The 22,836-nt window shown below is 44.3% G+C and overlaps 1 protein-coding gene across 2 annotated transcripts in view; it reads right to left on the bottom strand.

Moving 5' to 3' along the window:
• The window catches only part of PRMT8 (protein arginine methyltransferase 8), a 199,807-nt gene that overhangs the window by 35,350 nt on the left and 141,621 nt on the right, over positions 1-22,836 (bottom strand). For both annotated transcript variants that reach the window (XM_049772056.1, XM_049772055.1), the window contains 2 exons: positions 12,524-12,679; positions 10,685-10,748 (listed from right to left, as the gene is read on the bottom strand). In XM_049772056.1, the coding sequence (XP_049628013.1) occupies positions 10,685-10,748; positions 12,524-12,679 (220 nt within the window). The remainder of the gene's footprint in view (positions 1-10,684; positions 10,749-12,523; positions 12,680-22,836) is intronic.

Raw genomic sequence — 22,836 nt, 5'->3', positions numbered from 1 at the left:
CATTCAAACATGGTGCTGAATGGATGGATGGACGCATGAATAAGCAATTTAGAATGAGAGGGTATCGGGTTAAGAAACAAAGGATCATCAAGCCTCAGTCCTTAATTAGGAGAGGTGGAAAAAAATGACTAGCGTTTGAAGAGCTGCCAGCTGAATAATGTCAAGTCTATTATCTCAGAATCCCCTGGGGGGTGGGGCAGGAAGATTGTACAGCATGTAGGGTATTTGCCTTGTATTACAGCTAACTGGGGCTAGCTCCATAGGGTTCCCAAATTCTGCCAGGAGGGATCCCGGAGAGCAGAGCCAAAAGTAAGCCCTGAGCATCACAGGATGTGCCTATTCTACACCCCCCAAAAAAGAATCCTTCTCCAGGAACCATGTACAGTTGGGCTTACTGTGTGTGCACTTGACCTAAATGAGAGAATCGGAGTCTAGAAAATCCAAAAAGTGGGGGTCAACCACCCCAAGGAGCCTGGCATAATTCCTCAACTTCCCCGCAGCTGCAGAGGCTACAGCATGGGACTTGCCTGCCCCATGACATGCTTGATTGCTGTGGACGTCAAGTCAAGCCTGTGGGTGAGTGTGTGGGTTGTGAGGGATTTGTAAGCAGAAATCAGAGAAAGTTAAGGAGGTACACTGAGGTCGTCAGATTAGTGGCACGCAGGAGTGGCGTACTTGTCATGGATGGTGGTGGCAGGGACAATCAACCTCCTTTTGTTTTGGTGAGTTGGGGGGGTCTCTAAAATGATGCTAAGAAGGCCCGAGGGAAAAGTTTCTCATAATTCCAGCCAACAGGGCTGACTATTTATTGCAGGCTGCATTCTCAAACTCCCAGAGCCAGGAACTAACCCCCCTGAGTGTGCTCAGGGACTTGGTGGTGCTTAGGAGGATAGTAAGATGCCAGGAACTGAACCGTGGTTAGTTGCATGCAAGAGAAGCATCTTAATCTTAACCCCTATTCTCTGGCCCCTCCACCACCCTTAATGTCAGCCTCTCCTAGGCAAGCGGCTTACCAAGAGCTAGAAGGGACCCCAGTGCCTTCTCTAAGGGTTCAGTGATAGATAAACCTCTCTGACAAGATTTCAGTTCTTACAGGACAGTATCAGTTTCCTCATTAATACCTTGTAGGACTTTTGAGATGGTCTACAAAACAGAAGAGGATGGGGAGTCCTGGGTGCTATTTGTAACCTGGACACAGGAAACTTCAATATGTGACACCTATGGCTCTCTTGGCAAATTCCCTCCTCACCCACAAACAGAGGCTGTGTGTCCCTATTCTGTCCCTTGCTCACAGCCCACGGGACTTTGTTCCAGCTGACACCAGTTCTGAGGGCCTGACCAGTTCCCCTAGAGTTCTAAGATCTTGCTAGCTTTGGGAGGGCAGGGGCTTCAGTTGGCCTTATCTCCTCTTCTAGTCCCGCCTGGAAGAATACCAGGACAATCCACCATTCTAAACATATTTAAATAATAATGAGATCCTAAGGATCTCTTCACCACTCCAGATTATCATAGGTCACCCCACTTCACATAGTATGGCTGATGCCTGGTAATATGTACATTGGCTGTGGGCTTGGTTGAGTGGGGAGGGACTTAGAAAGGAGTGACAGTGGGAATGCTGGGAGGGTATCAAAGGAGGCAAAGCCTTCTCCCCAAGGTTCAGAATCTTAATCCTCCTTTCCCATTTACTCACTGTCTACTGCCAAAGCTTGCCAAAGACAAGTAGCAAGAATAAACCAAGGGCGAATGGGTAGGAGTGGTCCCACACGTTCAATATTTTCTTCCTGCTCCCACACATTGGCCTTGGTGCATCTTTCAGATTCCTCTTCAAAGGTCTCTTCCCAAAAGAGTTTCCCCAGGAAATCCAGGTTGAAAGCCTGGATTGAGAGCAGCAAGGGTGGACCTGACCTTCAGTGATGCCAGGATGGCAGAGAGGCAAGGGAGAAGCATAGACCTGCTGGTTCTAGTACCGCACTTATGACTCGTTGGGGCAAGGATCTGTCCTCCCCCAGGCCTACACACATATCTTCACCTCTGTGCCACTTAGCTTTCCCATGGGTGGCTCTAAACACTGAAGGTTTATGTTCACACTTTAAGTGAAGGGAGGTATTCTACTTATGGGCTGAAACCAAACTACAAACATTCTTGTAATCATGGTGCTTGAATAAAGATTTTAAAAGCCCCCCCTTCCAAAAGTGAGACTGTCAGTTTCTGGGAGTCAGGACCACAGCATTTGGTCTAGGCCTCCAGCCTGACTCCATCTGGAAGGGTTGCCGGGAGCCTGGTTCCTATATTATTAACGGCGGCTTCATGAGCAGTTAGGAACCTAAGTGGCAATTACCAGGAGCCACAAGTCCAGGTTTATTCAGAGGCAATTATATCTGATTAATCCCATTTCTTCTTTTGACAGGGTTATTAGTCAAGTTAATAAATGAAATCATAACAACACTAACATGCATTGGCTGTGGACTGCCCAGTGAATGCTATTGTGCTTTATTTATTAATTTTTTTTTTTTTTTTACACAGACTCATGCTAGAAGCTACTTAGCACCTGCCTCTCTCTGCCGCTAGCACTGACAGATTTCTAGAGTGCAAAAACTCCCAGCAGGGCCAACTTCATGCTGTCCACAAACTTACTAGAAGCTGAAGCCAACATTCTGGCAAGCCTTTGGAAGGAAGCTTGCTCCAGCGCGTCACAGTTTACAGACGCTAACTACCCTTCCCATTCCAGAAAGGAGGAAACAGGGGAAGACAGTTTGACAAGACCTTGCCCCAACAGAAAGCGGGATCACTTGGTTGGATGGATTAACATACTCCCAGGCCCTGAACCAGAGTGAAGGTCAATCGATCTCCAAGAGATTCCACACTTGACCCAAGAGACAGGCCTCAAGTAGGTCAGAGACATATAAGAAGGGATGTCGGAAGTCTTCTCAGCTCATAGAAGAAGGTCCTCTGAGGTTTGAAGAAACTAGACAATGTGATTCTGAGTATGGATTCTAGACAGGCCCTGAGCACACACTGTCAGGATATGGCCAGGGAGAGACAAACTTACGTTTAGCTTCTATATGACACAAATTCTTCACATACTCCACCCCTCATTACCCCTGTCAACTGGAGCCAGGTGGAAAGCTACTCAAAGCCTTCCCCACCAATTCCCTGAAATCTTCTTTTGTTGGTATGACTCTCCAAGGGCCAGAGGCATAGGGCCCCAGAGAAGGTAGCTCCAACTACAGAGCAAAGCAACTGGTGCTTGAACCCCTAGGGAGTGGGAGATGCTGCCACTAGCAATGGGAGTTGCCTCCTTCCAAGTGGCCCCAAAAGAAGGAAAGAGAATGTTAGTAAAAACTGCCAATGAAGGGGGAAATGACAAAATCTAGCTCACAGGACTCTCTCTAAACAACACCTGCTTCATTTATGGAGGGTTGGGAATATGTGGCCAAGAAAAGCCAAGCTTAATGGAGCAGAGAGATAGTCCAGCATTTACTTTGCATGTGGTCAACCTCAACTCAAATTTCTGGAGCCTTCCCCCATATGATCCCCTGAGCACAGAGTCAGAAGGAAGACCTGAGCACTGCCCCAAAATATCAAGTGCAAACTATGAAGTCCAAAAGGACTCAAAATAACACTTTTTGAGTATTCAGGATACACCACTGGCCCCACCCACCAGCGGACACACTACAGACATTGCTGCTTCTTCCCACAACTCTGTCAACCATGTCTGTGAGGAAGAAAAAAAGTGATCCATTTCCTTATACCCTGTAGTTTAACTGGGGCAAAGGAGGTTTGTGTCAGTGTTCAGGGCTGATTTTCTGGCTCTGTGCTCTTGAACCACTCCTGGTGGGTTCAAGGAACCACAGCAGTGCCAGGGATGGAAACAGAGTCGAAAGATATGCATGGCAAACTGCTTAAAACCCTTGGGCTATCTCTATAGCCAACCCCCTATAGGTTTTAGTTTGAGATTTTGGTTTTTGCTTGCAACCCAATTTACTTCATCTTCTGTGCTCAGGGATCACTCCTAGAGGAGTTTTGGGAGACCAAAGGGGGTATTAGTGCATGGACACTGGGTCAGCTCAGTGGCTTACCCAATGTCCTATCTCTTCAGTCCCAACCCTCTGTCCATTTTTGTTTGTTTGATTTCTGAAATTCTAACAATTAGGTGTCCATCTCTGAGCTTCTGTGTCAACTTCATAAAACTCCTTTGTGTGCATGAGTGTGTGTGTAGAGAGAGAGAGGAGAGAGGAAGGAAGGAAGGAAGGAAGGAAGGAAGGAAGGAAGGAAGGAAGGAAGGAGGGAAGGAAGGAAGGAAGGAAAGGAAGGAAGAAAAGGTAGGAGGAAGGAAGGAAGGAAGATGGAAGGAAGAAAAGGAAATAAGGAAGAAAAGGAAGGAAGGAGAAAGAAGGAAGGAAGGAAGAAGGAAGGAAGGAAGGAAAGGAAGGAAGGAAGGAAAGAAAGAAAGGAAGAAAAGGGAGGAAGAAAAGGAAGGAAGGAAGGAAGAAGGAAGGAAGGAAGGAAAGGAAGGAGGAAAGGAAAGGAAGGAATGAAGGAAAGAAGGAAGAAGGAAGAAGGAAGAAAGGAAGGAAGGAAGGAAGAAAGGAAAGGAAGAAAGAAAGAAGGAAGGAAGGAAAGAAAGGAAAGGAAGGAAGGAAGAAAGAAAGAAAGAAAGAAAGAAAGAAAGAAAGAAAGAAAGTAAAGAAAAGAAAGAAAGAAAGAAAGAAAGAATAAGAAAGAAAGAAAGGAAAGAAAGAAAGAAAGAAAGAAAGAAAGAAAGAAAGCAAAAGAAAGAAAGAAAGAAAGAAAGAAGAAAGAAGAAAGAAAGAAAGAAAGAAAGAAAGAAAGAAAGAAAGAAAGAAAGAAAGAAAGAAAGAGAATGAAAGAAAGAAAGAAAGATAAAGAAAGAAAGAAAGAAAGAAGAGACTGCAGATCAACCCATCTGAATCATGCAATATTTGTTCTCTGTCCCTGAGCCACATCCCTGGGCCCACTGACCTTCTCTTGAGCAAAGCAGCAGTTTGTTCCTTCCCTCAGCAAAAAATGAGGCAATCATTGTGGTCCGTGCTGCACACGTGAGAAGGCCACATGTGTGGGGACACGGACCCAAGGCAGGAAGCACCTTGAAGTACTGTTCCTGCAGGCGAAGAAATGCCTTCTAAGGAGCCGGACGGAGGGGGAGAGATTGATTGATTCTAGGGGCAGGTATTTTATGTCCTGTGTGGTTATTTATGGCTCCACACCCACACGCCTGAGCCCTACACAATTGGCTGGTGCAGCGTTTTCAAAAGCATTTCCATGGAAGCCGGTATGTGCAGTCAAGTTGTCCTTTCAGGAGTACACATGACAAGGCTCAGCAAGCAGGTGGCAGCCTCGCCAGCCCCACCCATCTGTGGGCACCCCTTCAGCTTTCCTCAAAGCTTCCCAGAACCCCATGCTTCTTGCCTCCTCAGCTGTGGATCTCCTCCTCTCGGCTTGGACCTACAATGGTGACACACTGCCCAGGCAAGGGCAGGCCAGGGAGGCCACAACTGCCTGGCATAGGGATGGGGGTGTGGGTTAAAGCTTGAGCGGGGGTGAGATGAGACACTCCCCTTAGTGAAGGGTGGCCTGACAAGGGAAGGTCAAGTCCCTCCTTGGCTCAGGGGGGTTGGAGACTGAAGGGGATCAGGTGTGAGCCCCCCCCCTCACAGAAGGAGAGACACACATGCATGGGGAGATGGTTTAGCTACGAGGGGACTAATCCAATAAACACGAAGAATCATGGGCTCAGAGAACTAGGACGGGGAAGGGGGAGGCATTTGCCTTGCACCCAGGTTCGATCCCTGGAATAGCCTAGGGCAGGGGTCTTCAAACTATGGCCCATGGGCAACATATTGTATTTGTTCCTGTTTTGTTTCTTCACTTCAAAATAAGATAGATGCAGTGTGCAGAGAAATTTGTTCATAGTTTTTGTTTTTACTATAGTCTGGCCCACCAACGATCTGAGGACCACTGGCCTAGGGTATCTCCAAATCCCACCAGGAGGGATCCTGGCGCACAGAGGTAGGAATCAGTCATGAGTAAACAGAACCAGGTGTGCCCACAAAAATAGAATGCGGTGGGGCCAGAGCGATAGTACAGCGGTACAAAGTTTGCTTTGCATGCAGCAGACCCAGAAGACTCAAATTAGATCCCCAGCATCTCATAGTCTCCTGCACCAGCCAAGAGTGATTTCTGAGCACAGAGCCAGGAGTAACTCCTGAGTGCTGCCAGGTGTGGCCCCAAGACAAAAACAAATAAAAAAAAAAGGAGAGAAAGTGAAAATAGAATGAATAAAACAGGAGACCCTCTGTGTTTCTTTTACTGTAAGAAAAAAGAATTGGAAGCCACAAGATTAGAAGGGAAGGCACTATATAAACTCACATGTGACAATATACACAGAGATTTACAAGCTTCAGCTGCATGGCAAGCATGTGTGTGGATATGGGTGTTCAGATGCATACGCACATGTGTGTGCTAGTCCTTCCACTGAGCCCACCACAGTGTCCACACATCAATGAGGTCAGTACTACTGACTGCCACCTGCCCTTGCCTACTATGCACCCAGGCTGCAGGTGGAGAAACGTTAGTTCAACCATTTTTAGAACAAAAGTATGAAGACTCCAGAAGTCAGGAACTTAAGTGGCAGAATATAAGAATGTCACACACAACCTCCACCCTGCCTCAACAAGGCTAGTGAAGGCCATGCACCCTAACAACAACAACACCAAGCATCCAGAGGGTGGGGGGAAAAATCCAACCAGGGTGTCCTGCAGGCTAAGCATGCATTCTAGCTCCTGAAGCTGTTTCTCTGGACCCTTCTTTAAAGGTGACTAAAACATAAAGAAAGCAGAGGTGGTAAGGTGGGGTGAGAGTCAGAAGCAGAGCAAGGGCAGGGAGAACTCTGCAGTGCAAAGCAGAAGGGCAAACTCTGCCTCGTCCGCTTTCAGAACCAAACTGCCCTGCCTCTGATATTCAGGGCTCCTCTACTGCTTGAACCCCACTTCTGCTCTGGACTCTTTAAGTCACTGTTGGGAGGAAGCACATGGTTCCAGACCCCAAGATTCAGTTGCCAGAAAGACAGAAGACGATGAGGGATCAGAATGGAGCCCAGGGTGCCTAGACAGAGGCAGGGGTGTGTTCCAACTTCTTTGGGGGTGCCCCTTTCTGCCCAGGGTTGAGACGCAGTAACCCTGAGAACACACAGAATTCCATATCTGTTTGCACACCCCCTTAACTCCTGAGCAAATGTATTGTTCATGTTTAGAAACAAGAGCTAAGAAAGACTCAAGGTTCTGGGCCTCCTGCTCCTGACCTCAGTTTCCCCACTTGCTAAATTGGGGAACCTTGTGCCCAAGTTCAGCATTAGGAGGAGAGGCACTAGATGAAAAAGTGGTGGGCATGAAGTTGTGTTACTCTTTTTGTTTTGTTTTGGGGTCACATTCTGGCTCTGCATTCAGAAATCACTCCTGGCAGACTCAGGGAACCATATGCTGGGGATCGAACCCCGGCTGGCTGCGTGCAAGACAAATGCACACTACCCATTGTGCTGTCACTCTGGCCCCAGCTGTGTCACTCTTAAAGAAGAGTATTAGTTCCTTTTATTTTGCCATCATCAGTTTTAAGACTAGAGAAGTTCTGTCTCTGTCCTTTCTGGTTGTGTCAGTGACACAGGTGATGTCAGATAAACCCCAGAGGGAGACATCGAGAAAGGTTGTGAACTGAGCTCACGAGAGGCCACATCGGAGCCATGCGGGGAGGATCTTGCCACTGGCTGTGTAGAGGGCACCCCCACTACTTCCGGGATACGAACTCCTCCCCTTCCTCAGGGTCTAGTCCTTTGACCCGTGACTGAGAGACCCCCAGGACCCGCCCTGCATGGTCCCCAGACCCCTGCAGACCCTGCTCAAAACTGCACAAGGGGCTGAGCTTGGTCTCAGAAAACTCACACCATGGGGAAATCTGAACTCAGGACATGTCTGTGTCCACCCAGCTATAGCTACAGCAGTCACCGCCCTCCCTCTGGGCCCCCAGCCCTGTGGTACCAGTACCCCACTCCTCCTACGAGACATTTTGATTTCTGCATACCTCCTTTAACACTCTGGCTGCATGTCGTTCCCTGCCACGGCTCTGCCAGATAAGGGCTTGTTGTTGAGAAAATTAAGGCAATGAATCTGGGCCTTTCCAGACCTTTCCTCCCTTCTCATACTAAAGTGGTTCCACTGTTCCTCCCACACTGAGGAAAAGAGTGACCTTCCCCCTGAAATCGCCTGCATACATACCCTCAACAACAAAACTTACTCCAGCTCTCTCTCTCTCTCTCTCTCTCTCTCTCTCTCTCTGTGTTTCCTCTCTCCATCCATGCATCTCTCTATCTGTCTCCAGGTATCTCTTTCTATACATACATACAAACATACATACATCTGTCTGTCTGTCTCTCTCTCGCTGTCTATTTGTCTCTTTTTTACTGTGTCTGTCTGTTTCTTTCTCTCCCTCCCTCCCTCCTTCCCTCCATGGTACTACTGACTTAAACACATGGTTATGTATCTCCTTACAACAGCAATATCACACACACACACACACACACACACACACACACAAATACAAACACACACAGAAACACACACCCCTTCCTCGTCATCCCATCTAGCCTTCTGTTCCTATCACAGCAAGGAATGAAAGTTATTTTCAGTCTTCACTCCCAGGACTCTTTCATCTGCTCAAGCCATGCTTTCTGTGCGACTCTTATACAGAGAAACACAAGCCTGTCTGTGACCACTGCTGGGTACTTGTCCTCCTTGATCTCCAAGCATGCCTATAGGGATCCACTTCCACTCTGCCTGTCTCCCTGATACTCTCCCTGCCTGCCTGCCTCCGGCCATGTGTCTCTCTGCAAGCCCCTTCTCTATCTATCTTCCAGGAAAGAATGCCCAAGAGCCATAGTCTTGACCACTGTGTCCCTCCATCAATATATCACCCCTACAGGACCTCAAAGATATTTCTTTGCTTAACACTCTCAGCTATACATCCTGGGCCCCGACACTCCCCGACTCATCACTAGATTTATTCAAACTGTCTTTCTGGATGACCGATGCCTACTCAACACATGCAAAGGAGCATTTGCTTGCTTTCTCCCTCCATCATCCCCCAGATGTCTTCACCTCCAGTCTGCCACCATCCAAGTCATCCAAGGCAGAAAATTCAAGCAGAGTCTCTTTGGCTCATTGCCCAAGGGACTGTCCTTTGCCTAACTTGCCAAGTACAAACCCAAGTGGTCGATTTTCTCCCTTTCAGGGCATCCAGACTGACCCTGGCTATTGCATCTCTCCCAGCATCATCAAATGAACTCCTTTTTTTTAAATCCAACTTTAAAATTAAGAGTTTCACAGGAAAGAAAACCTGAAAAGCTACCTGCAACAACAAGGAGAAGCACAAACCATGTAACTGGGACATATGCATATAAATATGCAAAATAAAATGCAAACAATGTTTTAGATCCTTACTCAGGGGAGAGCTCTTATGAGATCTTATCGGGAAATAACTTGGAGAAAACAGATAACCAAATAAAGCCAGTTCGTTTGTAAAAATGGATGATGGATATGTCCAAGGTATAATTGTCATATAACATTGTGTTCGCTTTATGTGTACAACCTAGTGATTTGATATGCTGAACTACTATGAAATGAGCCCTACAATAAGTCTCATTAATATCTGTCACCTTAGAGCATTGCAAAATTTAAAATAACTTAAGGGGCTCCTACTTCCAAGCTTGATGACTGCAGCTAGTCCAATCCATTCTCCCTTGACGACATCTTGATTCAACCCACCCCAGGAGCTCCATCATCCACATAATTAAATAAAATCCAGTCTCACTTTTCTAGTTTACAAATTCTGACAAGCTCTGTGGCCTGGCTCAGCCTGGAACCAGGGAACTAGATCTCAACTTGAACATGGCTGAAGATACAAGAAACTCTTCTGAACAAGCACACCTGCGGTTGTGAGTGTATTCAAGTTAGTTCTTGGGGGGGGGGCAGGGGAAGGGATGAGGAATGGGACAGTTCTTGAGGCCAGAGTGAGAAGTGAAAGGGAAGGACAGAAAGCTCTGGAAGTTCAGCTGGAAGAAAGGCCCAGGCCTAAAGGGCCATTTACTGATCCACACAGCTCCAGAAGCAACAAGGACAATGAGAAACGCGGACCAGGTTACATAGAGATAAAGCTTGAATCTATGCCACTGGACAGGAGTTGGGGGAAAGGAGAAAATAAGGAGATGGAAGGGAGAGAGAGTGGAGAGAGAGAGCGAGAGAGAGAGAGAAGAGTGAGTGAGTGAGTGAGAGAGAGAGAGAGAGAGAGAGAGAGAGAGAGAGAGAGAGAGAGAAAGAGAGAGAGAGAGAGAACTCACTACTGTTTGGTAAAAATCCAAAAATGGCCTAAGACGGGAACCAAGAGGACTGGAAGCTAAGGAGGTTACCCTAGACTGGAGATCTCAGAGGCCAAGTTGGAACAAATATGCCCTTAGCTGGCATGGCAGAGTGAGATTCTTTGCCTCAACCGAGCTGCACCTCACTAAGGCCCAGTGCCTGCTGTTGATCCTCACCAATGTCAGTCTCTGCCACCCCAATAAGCTGGGGTGGGTCCCTCAAGCCCACCACCCAAGGACAGAAAGTGGGTTATGCCTTACTGTTATCCAGGTGGTTGGCCTTAATGATCTTCTCTGAGTAGTCGGAGATACTGGAGCATTCAATCTAGAAGGACAAGGAACCAAGGAGCCAGGTGTCAAAACCATAAGGAAGAAATTCCAACCTGACCAATGGGACCAATGGGGATGCAGAAGGGCGACAGCAAGAAACGCAGCCATGGCGGAATGCTGCCTGCATGAAACATGGTCACTAGGGAGAATCAGGGTGCCGCTGGCTAGATTTAAAATACAGAATAGAAAGAAATTAAAAGCCACAATTGGGGCTGCATTTGTCCCTCCCCACACCCCCATGATCCCTACCTAGTGGGAGAGGGGTTCAGTGAAGTGAGGTATCCTAGAGCCCAACTGGCTGGGTACAGCTGTTTGGATAAGGGCTATTTGAGGCCACAGAGCTGAGGGCAGGTATGAAACCCCATGACACTCCATGGCAAGATGTCAGCACAGCTGGAAGGCACTAAGTGGGAGTCCCCCACCCCACTTGGAAGCTAGTGATGAGTAACAGCCCTGCATGTCAGGGCCCAGCTGGACTGAGACCCAAGGAGAAAAGGCTGGAGGGGTGACCAGATGGTCTCAAGGCAGCTCTGGCTGGCTCAGGGAGATGAACAGGAGTGGACACTTGACCTTTGTCCTGAAGTGTGGGTTGGGGGAGAAACCCCATCCCATCCATGTAGGTCTAAGTTAAAGATCTCTTCCTAGTTCAGGTCAAATTTTTGCCATTGGAGCTTCTAGAAGGCTCCATACCTGTGCCCCCTTCTAGGGGGGAGGGCAAGGGTGTTTATGGGGTAGCCAAGGGGGCATTAGAGGCACTAGTACAAGTGCCACATAAGGCTGGAGTCCCTCCAGAAAGACTTCAGAATGACCAGTTAATGCCCCTAAAACATAGCTTGCCACTATACCCCAAAACTGCTCCTCTCCTTTGGGGATGTCCATTCCAGACCAAGTCGAAGCCAGGCTGGCATTTAGTCAGAGTTCCCCTCTTTCTTTCCATCAGAGTTCACTTCCCCTTTTCCTTCCCAGACCACCTGCAGGTCAAGCCTTAGTCACTACTCAATACACTTCTGTCTCAGTTTCTCCCCAGCCTCAAACACTAATCAGTACCAGAAAGTGGTATGGAAAGAATCTGGGCTAGACTGGGGGGTGGGGTAGAGGAGACTCTAGAATTTGGATAGGCTGCCCCAGCTATTTTCATATCTGTCAGCCTATCCCCTAAAGAAAAAAGAAAAAGAGAGAGATTTCTCTCCTAGGACTCCCATTCCAGCCACATTTGTAAACAATGACCATTTATCACACTCCAGGCTCTGGGGGAGCACTTTACACAGGTATGGAGTTCACTCACTCCTCAGTCATCATTACCACTTCACCCTGAGGGACCAGAAACTAGAACTGGGCCCATTTTACAGATGAGTAAACAAAACACAAGGCACAAACTCTGCAGTCACACAGCCTTGGAGGGGGGGGCGAGAACAGGAAGTCTACCTAGAGATCACATATGACCACTCCATCCCTCTAGATGCCAGCAGGACTTTCGCACTTACATAACGATGCCACCAGAGTGGCTTGTGGAATGTGAAAACCTTCAAAGGTCAGAGTCACCCAGATAAGGGTCTTAGAGACATGCCCACATGCCAAGGAATGAGAGGAGTAACTCTGCTCCTGAGAACCTCAAGGGATTTTTTTTTTCTCTGCTTCTCTGGGGTGTCCTAGAACATCCTCAGCAAAGAGAAGAAACAGGTTCAACCTTCTAGGAAGGGTCAGAGCGGGGCCTAGGGCAGGGTTCAATTCTGCTGAGATTCTTGTGAGGGTAAGAAGGGGCTGGCTCACCCCAAACACCTTCTTGGCTCCTGCTTTGGCAGCAAACATGGAAAGGATTCCGGTGCCACTCCCCACGTCCAGTACCACTTTGTCCTTGAACACGTGCTTGTTGTGGTACATGGAGTTCCGGTAAGTGAGGGTCCGCACCTCGTCCTTCAACATCTCCTGTTTGGAAGGAAAGCAGAGAATCAGTGTTGAGGTGTCCAGGGCCTCGAGATCCTTCATAAAGCTTCAAGATGACGCATGAACATAACACAAAATGCTGGAGGTCAGCTGAAGCAAGGACCATCTATCTACACAGAGATATGCAAGTCCAAACCTAACACTGTTCCTGAAAGACTGTGTCCTATTTGAAAAGATGAGCCAGCCCAGAACTAGGAAAGCCTTGAATCTCAAAAGATAGAGTGCAGCATGAAAGTTAATTAGACCCAAGTCAGATCTTCCCTCCATGGTGAAAGGAATATTATTAAACAGCTGAATGGTGTGTGTGTGTGTGTGTATGTGCGTGTGTGTGTGTGTGTGTGTGTGTGTGTGTGTGCGCTCTTGTGTGCACACCCTCTTTTCTGTTTTGCTTGATTTTAAGATTAGAAAACATGTCCCAGAGATTGGAGAGATAGTACCATAGATAGGATGCTTCCTTTGCATGTGATCACCCAGGTTCTATCCCCAGCATCTATGGTCCCTGCCAGAAATGATCCCATAGCAACAGAGCCAGGGGTGAGTCCTGAGCACAGTTGATTGTGACCCAAAAAATAACAACAAACAATGTTTTGTGTTAAGAGAAAAAATAGATTATACTCCTGGCTATGGTTTCAGCCCAAAAAGATGTTTGCTATATGTGCGTGGCAGTGAGGTAGGGATTTTTGGTTTCTGAAGGCAAAGCAAAGAGTTGTGAATAAAAATATCAACAGTAGGAGGGTGATTTTAGAATAACTGAAACATAATTGTTAAAAGTAAACATGTGTACAACTAAGAGCACAGGTTTTGAATGTATGGTCAAGTAGAAGCAGTTTGATTGATGGAGGGATGGGGAAATGGTTCATAGAGCTAGAGTGCGAGTTCTTGCCAAGTTGTGGATGCCAAAGTCCCTGGTTCTATCCCCAGCAGTGCCAGGAGTGAACAGCACTAAATGTGAACCAAAATGCAAATATAAAATGAATGAAACATAATTAATGTTATGATAATTAATATGTTAATTAAATATAAAATTAGTGAATGGGGGAGATAGTTCAAAGCATATGTTTTGCAAGCCTGATATCTGGAGATCTAGGTTTGACTCCCCCCAGGAGACCATACGATCTCCTGAAGGCCAGAGAAGCACAGCATCCTCAGCCCTTACATTGAACTAGTCAGATGACCAACTACTAACAAAGTAACCTCCAAGTTCCCTAAGTTATGATTAGGAAGCTTCCCCTTAGAAAAAAATACACACAACCAAGTTTTGGAAATGGACAGGTAGTACAGCAGATAAGACCCTTGCCTTGCACAAAGCAGATCCAGGTTCAATTCCTGTCACCCCATATGGTTCTCTGAGTGAGCCCTGAGCATAGAACCAGGAGTAAGCCCTGAGCACTGTTGAGTATGATCCCCCAAACAAGAAATGAACAGCAACAAACAGTTTTGGAAAATTCTTGTGTCACCACCATCATAACCGAGAAGTAGAACATCCCTATTACCCCAGAAAATCTTCCATTGCCCATTTGGCAGTGAACCCTCGCTTCAGAGAATCAATGATTACATTTCTTATCACAAGCACTTCTTTCTGTCTGTTCAAGAATGGTATGTAAATTGAATCATATAGCATGCAAACTTTTCTGTCTGGTTCCTTTGGCTTCTTTTGCTCAGCATAAGGGTTTGGAGATTCATTCACTGCATTCCAAGTACTGGTTCTGAAAATTCCTTGTCCTCTTGCTCTGCTTTCTTTTGGATGGCTTTCTTATGATCATGCCAGTGGCTTTATCCCTTTTTGGACATTTCGAGTTTTATGAACAAAGTCATGACAAACATTTCATTTATAAAATGTCTTTTTTGGAAATATATTCTTTTTTCATTTCTCTAGGGTAAATACCTAGGTTTTCTGGACTTGAAAGTGTGTTTAATTTCAACAGACATTGCCAGGTTGTTTTCCAGAATCCATGTCATTTTGTGATCCTATCAATAATGTCTAAGAGTTTAAATAGGTTCACATGACAGCAACTTAATGTATTTTTTTTCATTCTAGTCAGGTGGATATGAGCTGGCATGTTACTGTCATTTTAGCTGCATTTCTCTGATGGCAATTGAGTAGATCATTTTTATTATGTGCTTATTAGCTGTTCCTTTTTAACTTCTTCTGGGGAGGGTTTGTTCTGTTTTTTCTTTTTTCTTTTTATTTTAATAGGACCACACCAATAAAAGACCAGAACCTCGCCTAAAGAGGAGGCATATCATATTAGGAATTGAAGCCAGTGCTTCATACGTGCATAACATGTATTCTACCATGCGACTCACCTCCCAGGTACCCCCCTTTTTTGTCTTGAAACATTAGTCTTTTTTTACCTATTGAATTATAAGAATGAATACCTTCTATAAACAGGGCTAAAGAGATAGTAGAGGGGCTCTGTCTCACCTTGCTGATGGCTAACCCTAGTTTGACTTCCAGCATTGCAAATGGTTCTTGAGTACAGCTGAGTATTGTGCAAATCCTAAATTTGGGACATAATTCCTTCACTAGGTATACATATTCTAAATATCTTCTTTCGGGGCCAGAACAATAGCACAGTGGCAGGGCATTTGCCTTGCACTTGAGTGACTTGGGACAGATCTGGGTTTGATCCCTGGCATCCCATATGGTCCCCTGAGCCTGCCAGGAGTGATTTCTGAGTGCAGAGCTAGAAATAACCCCTTAGCAACACCAGGTGTGGCCCCAAAATTAAGAAAAAAATAAATATCTTCTTTCAATCTGTGATGAATTTTTGTCTTTTCATTTTTTATAAAGTTTTTATAAAAAGCTTTTATAAAGTTTTTCCCTTATTTGAAAATAAATTGGAATTTTAACATCATACCTATGCTTTGTGTATCCTGCCTGAGGTCACAACAACAAGCATTTTTTTGGCCAGAAGTTTTTAGTTGTGGCTTTTAACTTTCAGTCTATGATTCATATCTGATTATATTTTGTATATGGTTTAAGTTGCAGGGTATTTAGAGCTTACTCCTGACTGAACCCAGGAATGATTAGTGGCAGGTTCTGGTGACTATATGAGGTGTGAAGAATTGAACTCAGGTTGACTACATACAAGTGACCAATCCATTGTGCTATCTCTCCAGCACCCAGGAGTTCATATTTTCATATAAATGTAAGGTTCACACACCATTTTGAAGAACAGACTAGCATTTCTTCCATTGAATCACCTTGCTATCTTTATCCAAAGTCAATTAAATGAGCATGGGTGGGCTCTTTGCTTTGTCAAATTACAGGAAGGAAGGAAGGAAGGAAGGAAGGAAGGAAGGAAGGAAGGAAGGAAGGAAGGAAGGAAGGAAGGAAGGAAGGAAGGAGGGAGGGAGGGAGGGAGGGAGGGAGGGAGGGAGGGAGGGAGGGAGGGAGGGAGGAGGAAGGAAAGGAAGGAAGAAAGGAAGGAGGAAAAGTAGGAAGGAAGAAGGAGAGGAAGGAAGGGAGGGAGGGAGGGAGGAATCCTCTAACTTTATTCTTCTCTTACAAGTAAATTTTGTTTTTTCCTGGACCCTTTGCATTTCCATATACATTCTAGAACTAGCTCATTAAATTCATACAGAATAGCTCCTGGGAATTGAGTGGAATCTATATCTTGACTGGGGAAGATCTGATAGTTTAACAATGCTGAGTCCCTTTTTCCAAACCTGTAATTATATTTTTGTTTAGAGACAATAAACATAGATCTAATATAGCTCAGAATTCTCATCATTGATGCGATGGCACCCTTGTTTCTCTGAACCGTGAAGTGTTTTCTAGCATACTATTTTCCTTCCTATGTTTAACATAATCATTCAAGTTTATATCCTACTACTTTTAAAAACATCATTCCACCTGGTTTCAACTTGATACTATGCTGGGTTTTCAGTGCCAAGGATGTGAGAGAGCCCCCACACACATACTTGATTTTGGTCTTCTAATTTTTTTTGGTTGTTTTTGGGCCACACCCGGTAGTGCTCAGGGGTTACTCCTGGCTGTCTGCTCAGAAATAGCTCCTGGCAGGCACGGGGGGGGGAGGGGGGGGCATATGGGACACCGGAATTCGAACCAACCACCTTTGGTCCTGGATTGGCTGCTTGCAAAGCAAATGCCGCTGTGCTATCTCTCCGGGCCTGATTTTGGTCTTCTTAATTCCTCTATTCAATTTTTATCTTTTCTTAGCTTTGGGGGCCACACCAGACAGTACTCAGGAACAACTCCTAGCTAAGATCTTAAATAGCTGATGTTATTCACCAGTAAAATCATGTAGGCCCAGGGAAGACATTTTTATTATTAATTCCATTTACAACTAAAATTAATGGAGAGCTATTTTAATTTCCTATGCATTCTTATATCAGCTCTGACAGGTATTTTTTCCTGAGGAATTCATTCAACTTAATTGTCAAGTTTATGAGTATGATATTGCCATAAAATTTTCTATTCATCTACTAAATGAAGAAGTGATCTATTAAAATATCATAGCCTTCCTCCATAAGTTTTCTTTGATTCTTGTGTTTTCTCTGATTCCTTTGTGATCAGCACAGCTGGGATTTATCTTTCTATTAATCTTTTCAAAATACCATTTTTCTCTTCCTTCAATGCTTTGTTTATACTTTTTTTAATTCCTACTCTTTATTATTTCCTGACATCAAACTCACATGTTTTGTTTGTTCTTCTCACTCTAACCTTATAAGTTAGGTTCTTCTGCCATTGTGCTTACACACTTCTTTTTGTCAAATATGTATACATAAATCATAAATCAAAATCCTTCTAAGATTCCTTTAACTACATGCCCCCAATTTTGATTGATATGTTGCTTTAATTCAAGCGGAGTTCATAGACACTGTGGCTTAAGCCAACCAAACATTTATTTCTCACAGTCTGAAAATAAGAGACTAAGAGTAAGCAGATCCACCCTTTGGTGGAAGCCCTCCTCCTGGTTTGAGGTTGGCTTTCTGCCTTCTTGTATGTTCAAATGCCAGGGGGCAGAGAAAGGAAGAGAGCCCTCTTCAAAGACCACTAATCCCACTTGATTTTATTACCTCCCAGGGAACATACATCCCGACATATTAAATATTGAATCCTACTATCTCTCCTGGAGGGGTTACAGGTAGCTACATAACATTTGTATTTTCACTATCATTCAGTGTGAGGTATTTTCTCATTTTTCTTGTGATTTCCTCCCTGGCTCTGTACTGAGTGCTGCTTCATTCGCTAACACTGAAAGATTTTTCTAGGCAATTTATTGGTTTGAGTTTCTAACTTAATCTCGTTCTATAAAAAAAAAAATATCCTTTGAAATGATGTCAATCTTTGAAATGTATTTGGATCTGTTTAGGGCTCAGCATGTGATCTCTCCTAGCGATTGTTTTATGTATATATGTTTCTTTCAAAGAATGTGTGCTTTGTGTTGGAGGGCGCAATGTTCTATAAATAAATGCCAATTAGATCCCTTTGTTTGATGGCATTGTTAAGGTTTTTCACATCCTTTTGGGAATATTGCTGCATTTGTTTTATCAATGGTCAAGACTGGAGTGTCTTTTCAAAACAGATCTGTACGGGGGCTGGAGAGACAGTACAAGGGGATAAGGTGCTTGCATTGCCAGAAGCCAACACAGGTCAATCCCAACACTTTGTATGGTCTTCCAAACACAGGCAGGAATAAATTCTGAGTGCAGAACCATGAGTGAACATTGCTGGGTGAGACTCCCAAGCTAAAAATAGAGCAAGACTAAAACCAAGCCCCTATCTTTGGGGGGAGTTGCTTATTTCTCTCTCTAGTTCTATAAACCAAGTTCACACCTTTGAATTGCTCATCATACTATTAGTTTTGCTACTTGTCACCTTGGCCAAGCTGAGCTGTATGCCCTATAACTATCTGTCAGCTGCATTTCCAATCAGGGTGAGTCACAAGAGACAGACTCATCCAGGATTTGGAAAACATCCAGGGAGCAGGAACCATTTTGATGGCTCACTTATAACCAACTCATTGCTTCACCTCATTCCATATGACAGCAGCTGGGCCTGCAGCTATTCTAACTAACCCGTCAGTTATTCTGACTTCTGAGTCAGATGTGTCCTGGTGAAACATGAACCTTTGTCTTCACCCCCAAAGCAGCTCACTACCAAGATCAAAACCAACAGGGCAGACAAGCTTCACAGCCTGTCGTCGTAGGGTTCAATGGATACCCGCAGGGTCTAGCTACACCAGATCTTAACTTATTGTACATCTTCCTTCTTTTCCTAACCACCTGCCCAGTGGACATTAACCTTGACATCGGACAAAGAACACCAGCCTTTCACATGTTAAAATGTCATATTATAATAAATATTTATATTCTACAGTGTAAATTGTGTGTTTGTGTGTGCATTCTGGATCTGGTTCCATGTTTGATACCTGACAAATGCAGAATCTGGTATGGAAAGTATCTCCTGAAGGTCAACATCTATAGATGTGCTCTCTAAATTAGTTATAATTTTCTGTACTGAACTCTTACATCTGGTGAGATGTCAAGGCATTAACAACCCTCTTATTGTAGAGTATGTCACACTGGTAGTTTACAGTCTGAACCAATGAAACAACAGCACTAGGCAACTGTCATAAAGAATCAATCAAAGATAGGCTATGGTTGGTCAGGTAGATGCTACCTGAGAACATCTGAGTCAAAATCAGTAGAACGTCTTGGTTGCATGGCTAGGTTGCTATCAACCTATTATGTATGATCCAGGGGATTGAAATTCCCAGCATGAGGTCCATATCTACAACTTAAAATTTTTTGTGACTTTTTTGAAGGAAACTTTGTTTCCTGTAGGTACAGGGCCAAAATGTTGAGGGGGTGTGTGTTGGGGGCGAAGAGGATGCCAGGGAGAACTAACCACAAAGTCTAATCCTGCAAAATCTTGAATGGTGCCATTCTCACAGGACGTTTTTTGTTAAAACTACCACATCAGTTTAACTTAGAAATACAATCCGAATTTCCAATGTTAAAGTTGGGAAGAAATGGGATCCTGAAATTTGGAACAGAAGTACATCAGCAAAGTCTAATGACACTACAAGCTCTGAATTATATAGAATCTCTACCTTCTACTACTACCTGGAAGGGGAGGGGGGGTTTCTTTTCCTGAAAATTCTCCAGGAAGATAGTTCAAAGATCTGGAATACATGCACACATGCAATGCATTGTGTGGAGACCTGAGGTCTGTTCCCAACACCATATGGCTTCCTGAACACTGCTAGGGGTAGCCCTGGAGGGACCTAAGTTTTAGGCCATGCAACCAAGTTATCTAAGTATCAAATGGAGTGGCTCCTTGGGACCTTGGAGCATTGGTCAACCTACCCACCCAGGAAATCTGACTGTCATCCTTTGAAATGTTTGCATATACCACACTACTTATTCTTCTTGGGGACTATCCATATACAAGACCTAAAACTAGATTCAATTCCAAAGGTCCTCCATGATGATGAGGTACAAAATATGATCAGGTTTTGTTGCACACCAAAAGAATTGCATGGTCTTTCTTTTATTTTTTGTTTTTGTTTTTGGACCACACCTAGTATGCTCAGGGGTTACTCCTGGCTATGCACTCAGAAATCGCTCCTGGCTTGGGGACTATATGGGATGCTGGGGATCGAACCCAGGTTCATCCTGGGTCAATCACATGCAAGGCAAATGTCCTACTGCTGTGCTATCGCTCTGGCCCCCTGCATGATCTTTCTAAAGCATGCAGATTGATACCTGAGCATAGGTAAGAAAATATATTATATATATGAATATATTACATATATAGAGAGAGAGTTCAAGACTCTGGTCTCCAAACGAAAGGTTTATGAAGTTGGACCATATCAAACTGATTGACAGTCAGAGATGCTGACTTTACTGTTTCTGATGCTGTGGTCTGAATTCCTGAAGTTGTCAACAAGGTTGATTGACTTGAAACAGGAACCCAAATGAAGCCAACATTAAATGTGGTTGAGATGTAAAAGAAAAAAATTAAAGAAGAAAGGATGCAAAATCTTAGAACACATGGAATCTTTTCATCCATCTGTCACATGAAACTCATTCACCAAGGCCAGAGAAAGTTATGATTCGTTACAGATATTTTAAAAGTCTCTGATAAATTCAACAGCTGGGATGTCTAGTGATCTGATTCTTTTGAATCAGGTTTTGCTCTTGACCAAAGGCCACACTGTCCCTTTTTGTCACATATCTTGTAATTGTAACTTTGTCGATTTAATGTTACGTTTCATCCATGTCATCTAAGAAACGCGAATTGCTGAAATTAGGGGGCTTGTGTGGCTTTTATTGTTTAAGAGATATGCCCTCTAGGTAGCTAATCTGATGGGCCCACCCACTCAGGCCAATTGGGATTTGAGAAGTTTAAGGATGAGGTTATAGCTTTGCTCTTTCTATCAGACCCTGAAATCGAACCACGGGGTGGGCTGAAAGAGTTCAACCTCAAATTCCTGTTCTTCCATGGGGTTCCTGTCTTTGATCAGCCCAGATAATGAATAAGGCAAAGGTTTCTTGATACTGAGTTCAATTCAGCTCTAAATATTTCAAAAGTAAGTTCAAACCTCTCCTTGCAGGAGACCTCTGGGACTGAACACTTATGAAACCACAGACTAGCAAAAGGGCAAGGCCTTGGACACTGGCACTGCAAGATGATCTCTCCAGAGCCAGGTTCAAGATCTGGGGCTGACTGACACTGTCCAGAGGGAATAGATGCAGAACAATGGAGCTCACCTATTCTGAAATCACGATCCTTGCATTCAAATCACAGCTCCAACAGCACACCACTTTGCTCTTCTGCATCTGTTTTCTCATTCAGAAAACAGGTGCTAGTGGAGCCTCCACTGTAGGAGTGCTGCAAAGATTAAATAAATAGAGCAAAGTTTCTGATTTGACTCCTTATGACAAGCATGGCCCTTTTCTTTTTGTTTTCCTGACTGTTTGCTTTCCTCTTTTTGGTGTTCAGGGGGCGAACTCAACTGTTCTCAGATCTCACTCCTGGATTGTGCTTAAGAATCCTGCCTACAGAGGTTTAAGAGACTCTACATGTGGGCCAGTGACATACAGGCATGTACCAGACTTGTTGGACTATCACTCGGAAACTAAGTGAGACCCTTCTCATCCATAGGAGAAAAGCTGTGATTGGACAAGGAATGGAGGCAGAATATAGTTCTCAAGTTACAAAATTGGTATGGTAGGTTAGAGTATAGTACAGTGAGTAGGGAGTTTGCCTTGCACTCAGCCAACCCAGGTTTCATTTCCTCATAAACCATAAAATCTCCTGAATCCTGCCACAAGTGATCTCTAAGCATAGAGGCAGGAGTAAGCCCTAAGTACCATCAGGTGTAGCCCAAAATAAAACAAAACAAAACAGAAACAAACTTGTTGTGGTATTGCTAGGTTTTGCTCCACTTTTCCCCCTCTTTAGGGCTTCTAACCATAAGAGTTGGGCAGGTTCAAGTCAATGGCAGAAAAAATACTGTGAAGTTTCTGGGGCAAAAATCTTAGTGCAGCAGGTAGGGTGCTTGCCTTGAAGCAGACAACCTTGGTTGAATTATCAGGTTCTCATATGGTCCCCCGAGCCTGGCAGAAATAATTTCTAAGTGCAGAATTAGGAGTAACTCATGAACATTGACAGGCATGGCCCAAAAAAAAAAAAAAAAAACAAAACAAAAAATGAACAAACAAACAAACAAAAGGAATCAAAGTTCTTTCTGTATTGTGTTCCACAACTTCCTTGATGCATTTACCTGTAGTTGGGCACTTGGGTTGTTTTCATGCTGTGGCTATTGTACTAAGTAGTACAACAGTATACTACAGTAGTACTATGCAGCAATGAAAATAAGTGCACATATGCCCTTTCCAATAAATGTTTCTTTGTTTGGGAGCTAAATGCCACAAAGTGGTATTGCTGGATCTGATGGGAGTTCTATTCTTATTTTTTTGAAAACTCTCCATATTGCTTTCCATAGAAGTTGGAATATATACAGTTCTAACTAAGACAGAGGAAAACCATGAATTTCACAGTAACCTGGATAGTCCTAGAGGATATTATGCTGAGTGACGTGCAAAAAAAAAGCGAAGATACAGAATGATCACATTCATATGTGGGACTTAAAGATACA

This window comes from Suncus etruscus, chromosome 4 (genome assembly GCF_024139225.1).
Source record: "Suncus etruscus isolate mSunEtr1 chromosome 4, mSunEtr1.pri.cur, whole genome shotgun sequence".
Taxonomy (NCBI): Eukaryota; Metazoa; Chordata; class Mammalia; order Eulipotyphla; family Soricidae; genus Suncus; species Suncus etruscus.
The sequence above is the reverse complement of the archived record's forward strand: the minus strand, read 5'-3'. Positions and strand labels throughout refer to the sequence as shown.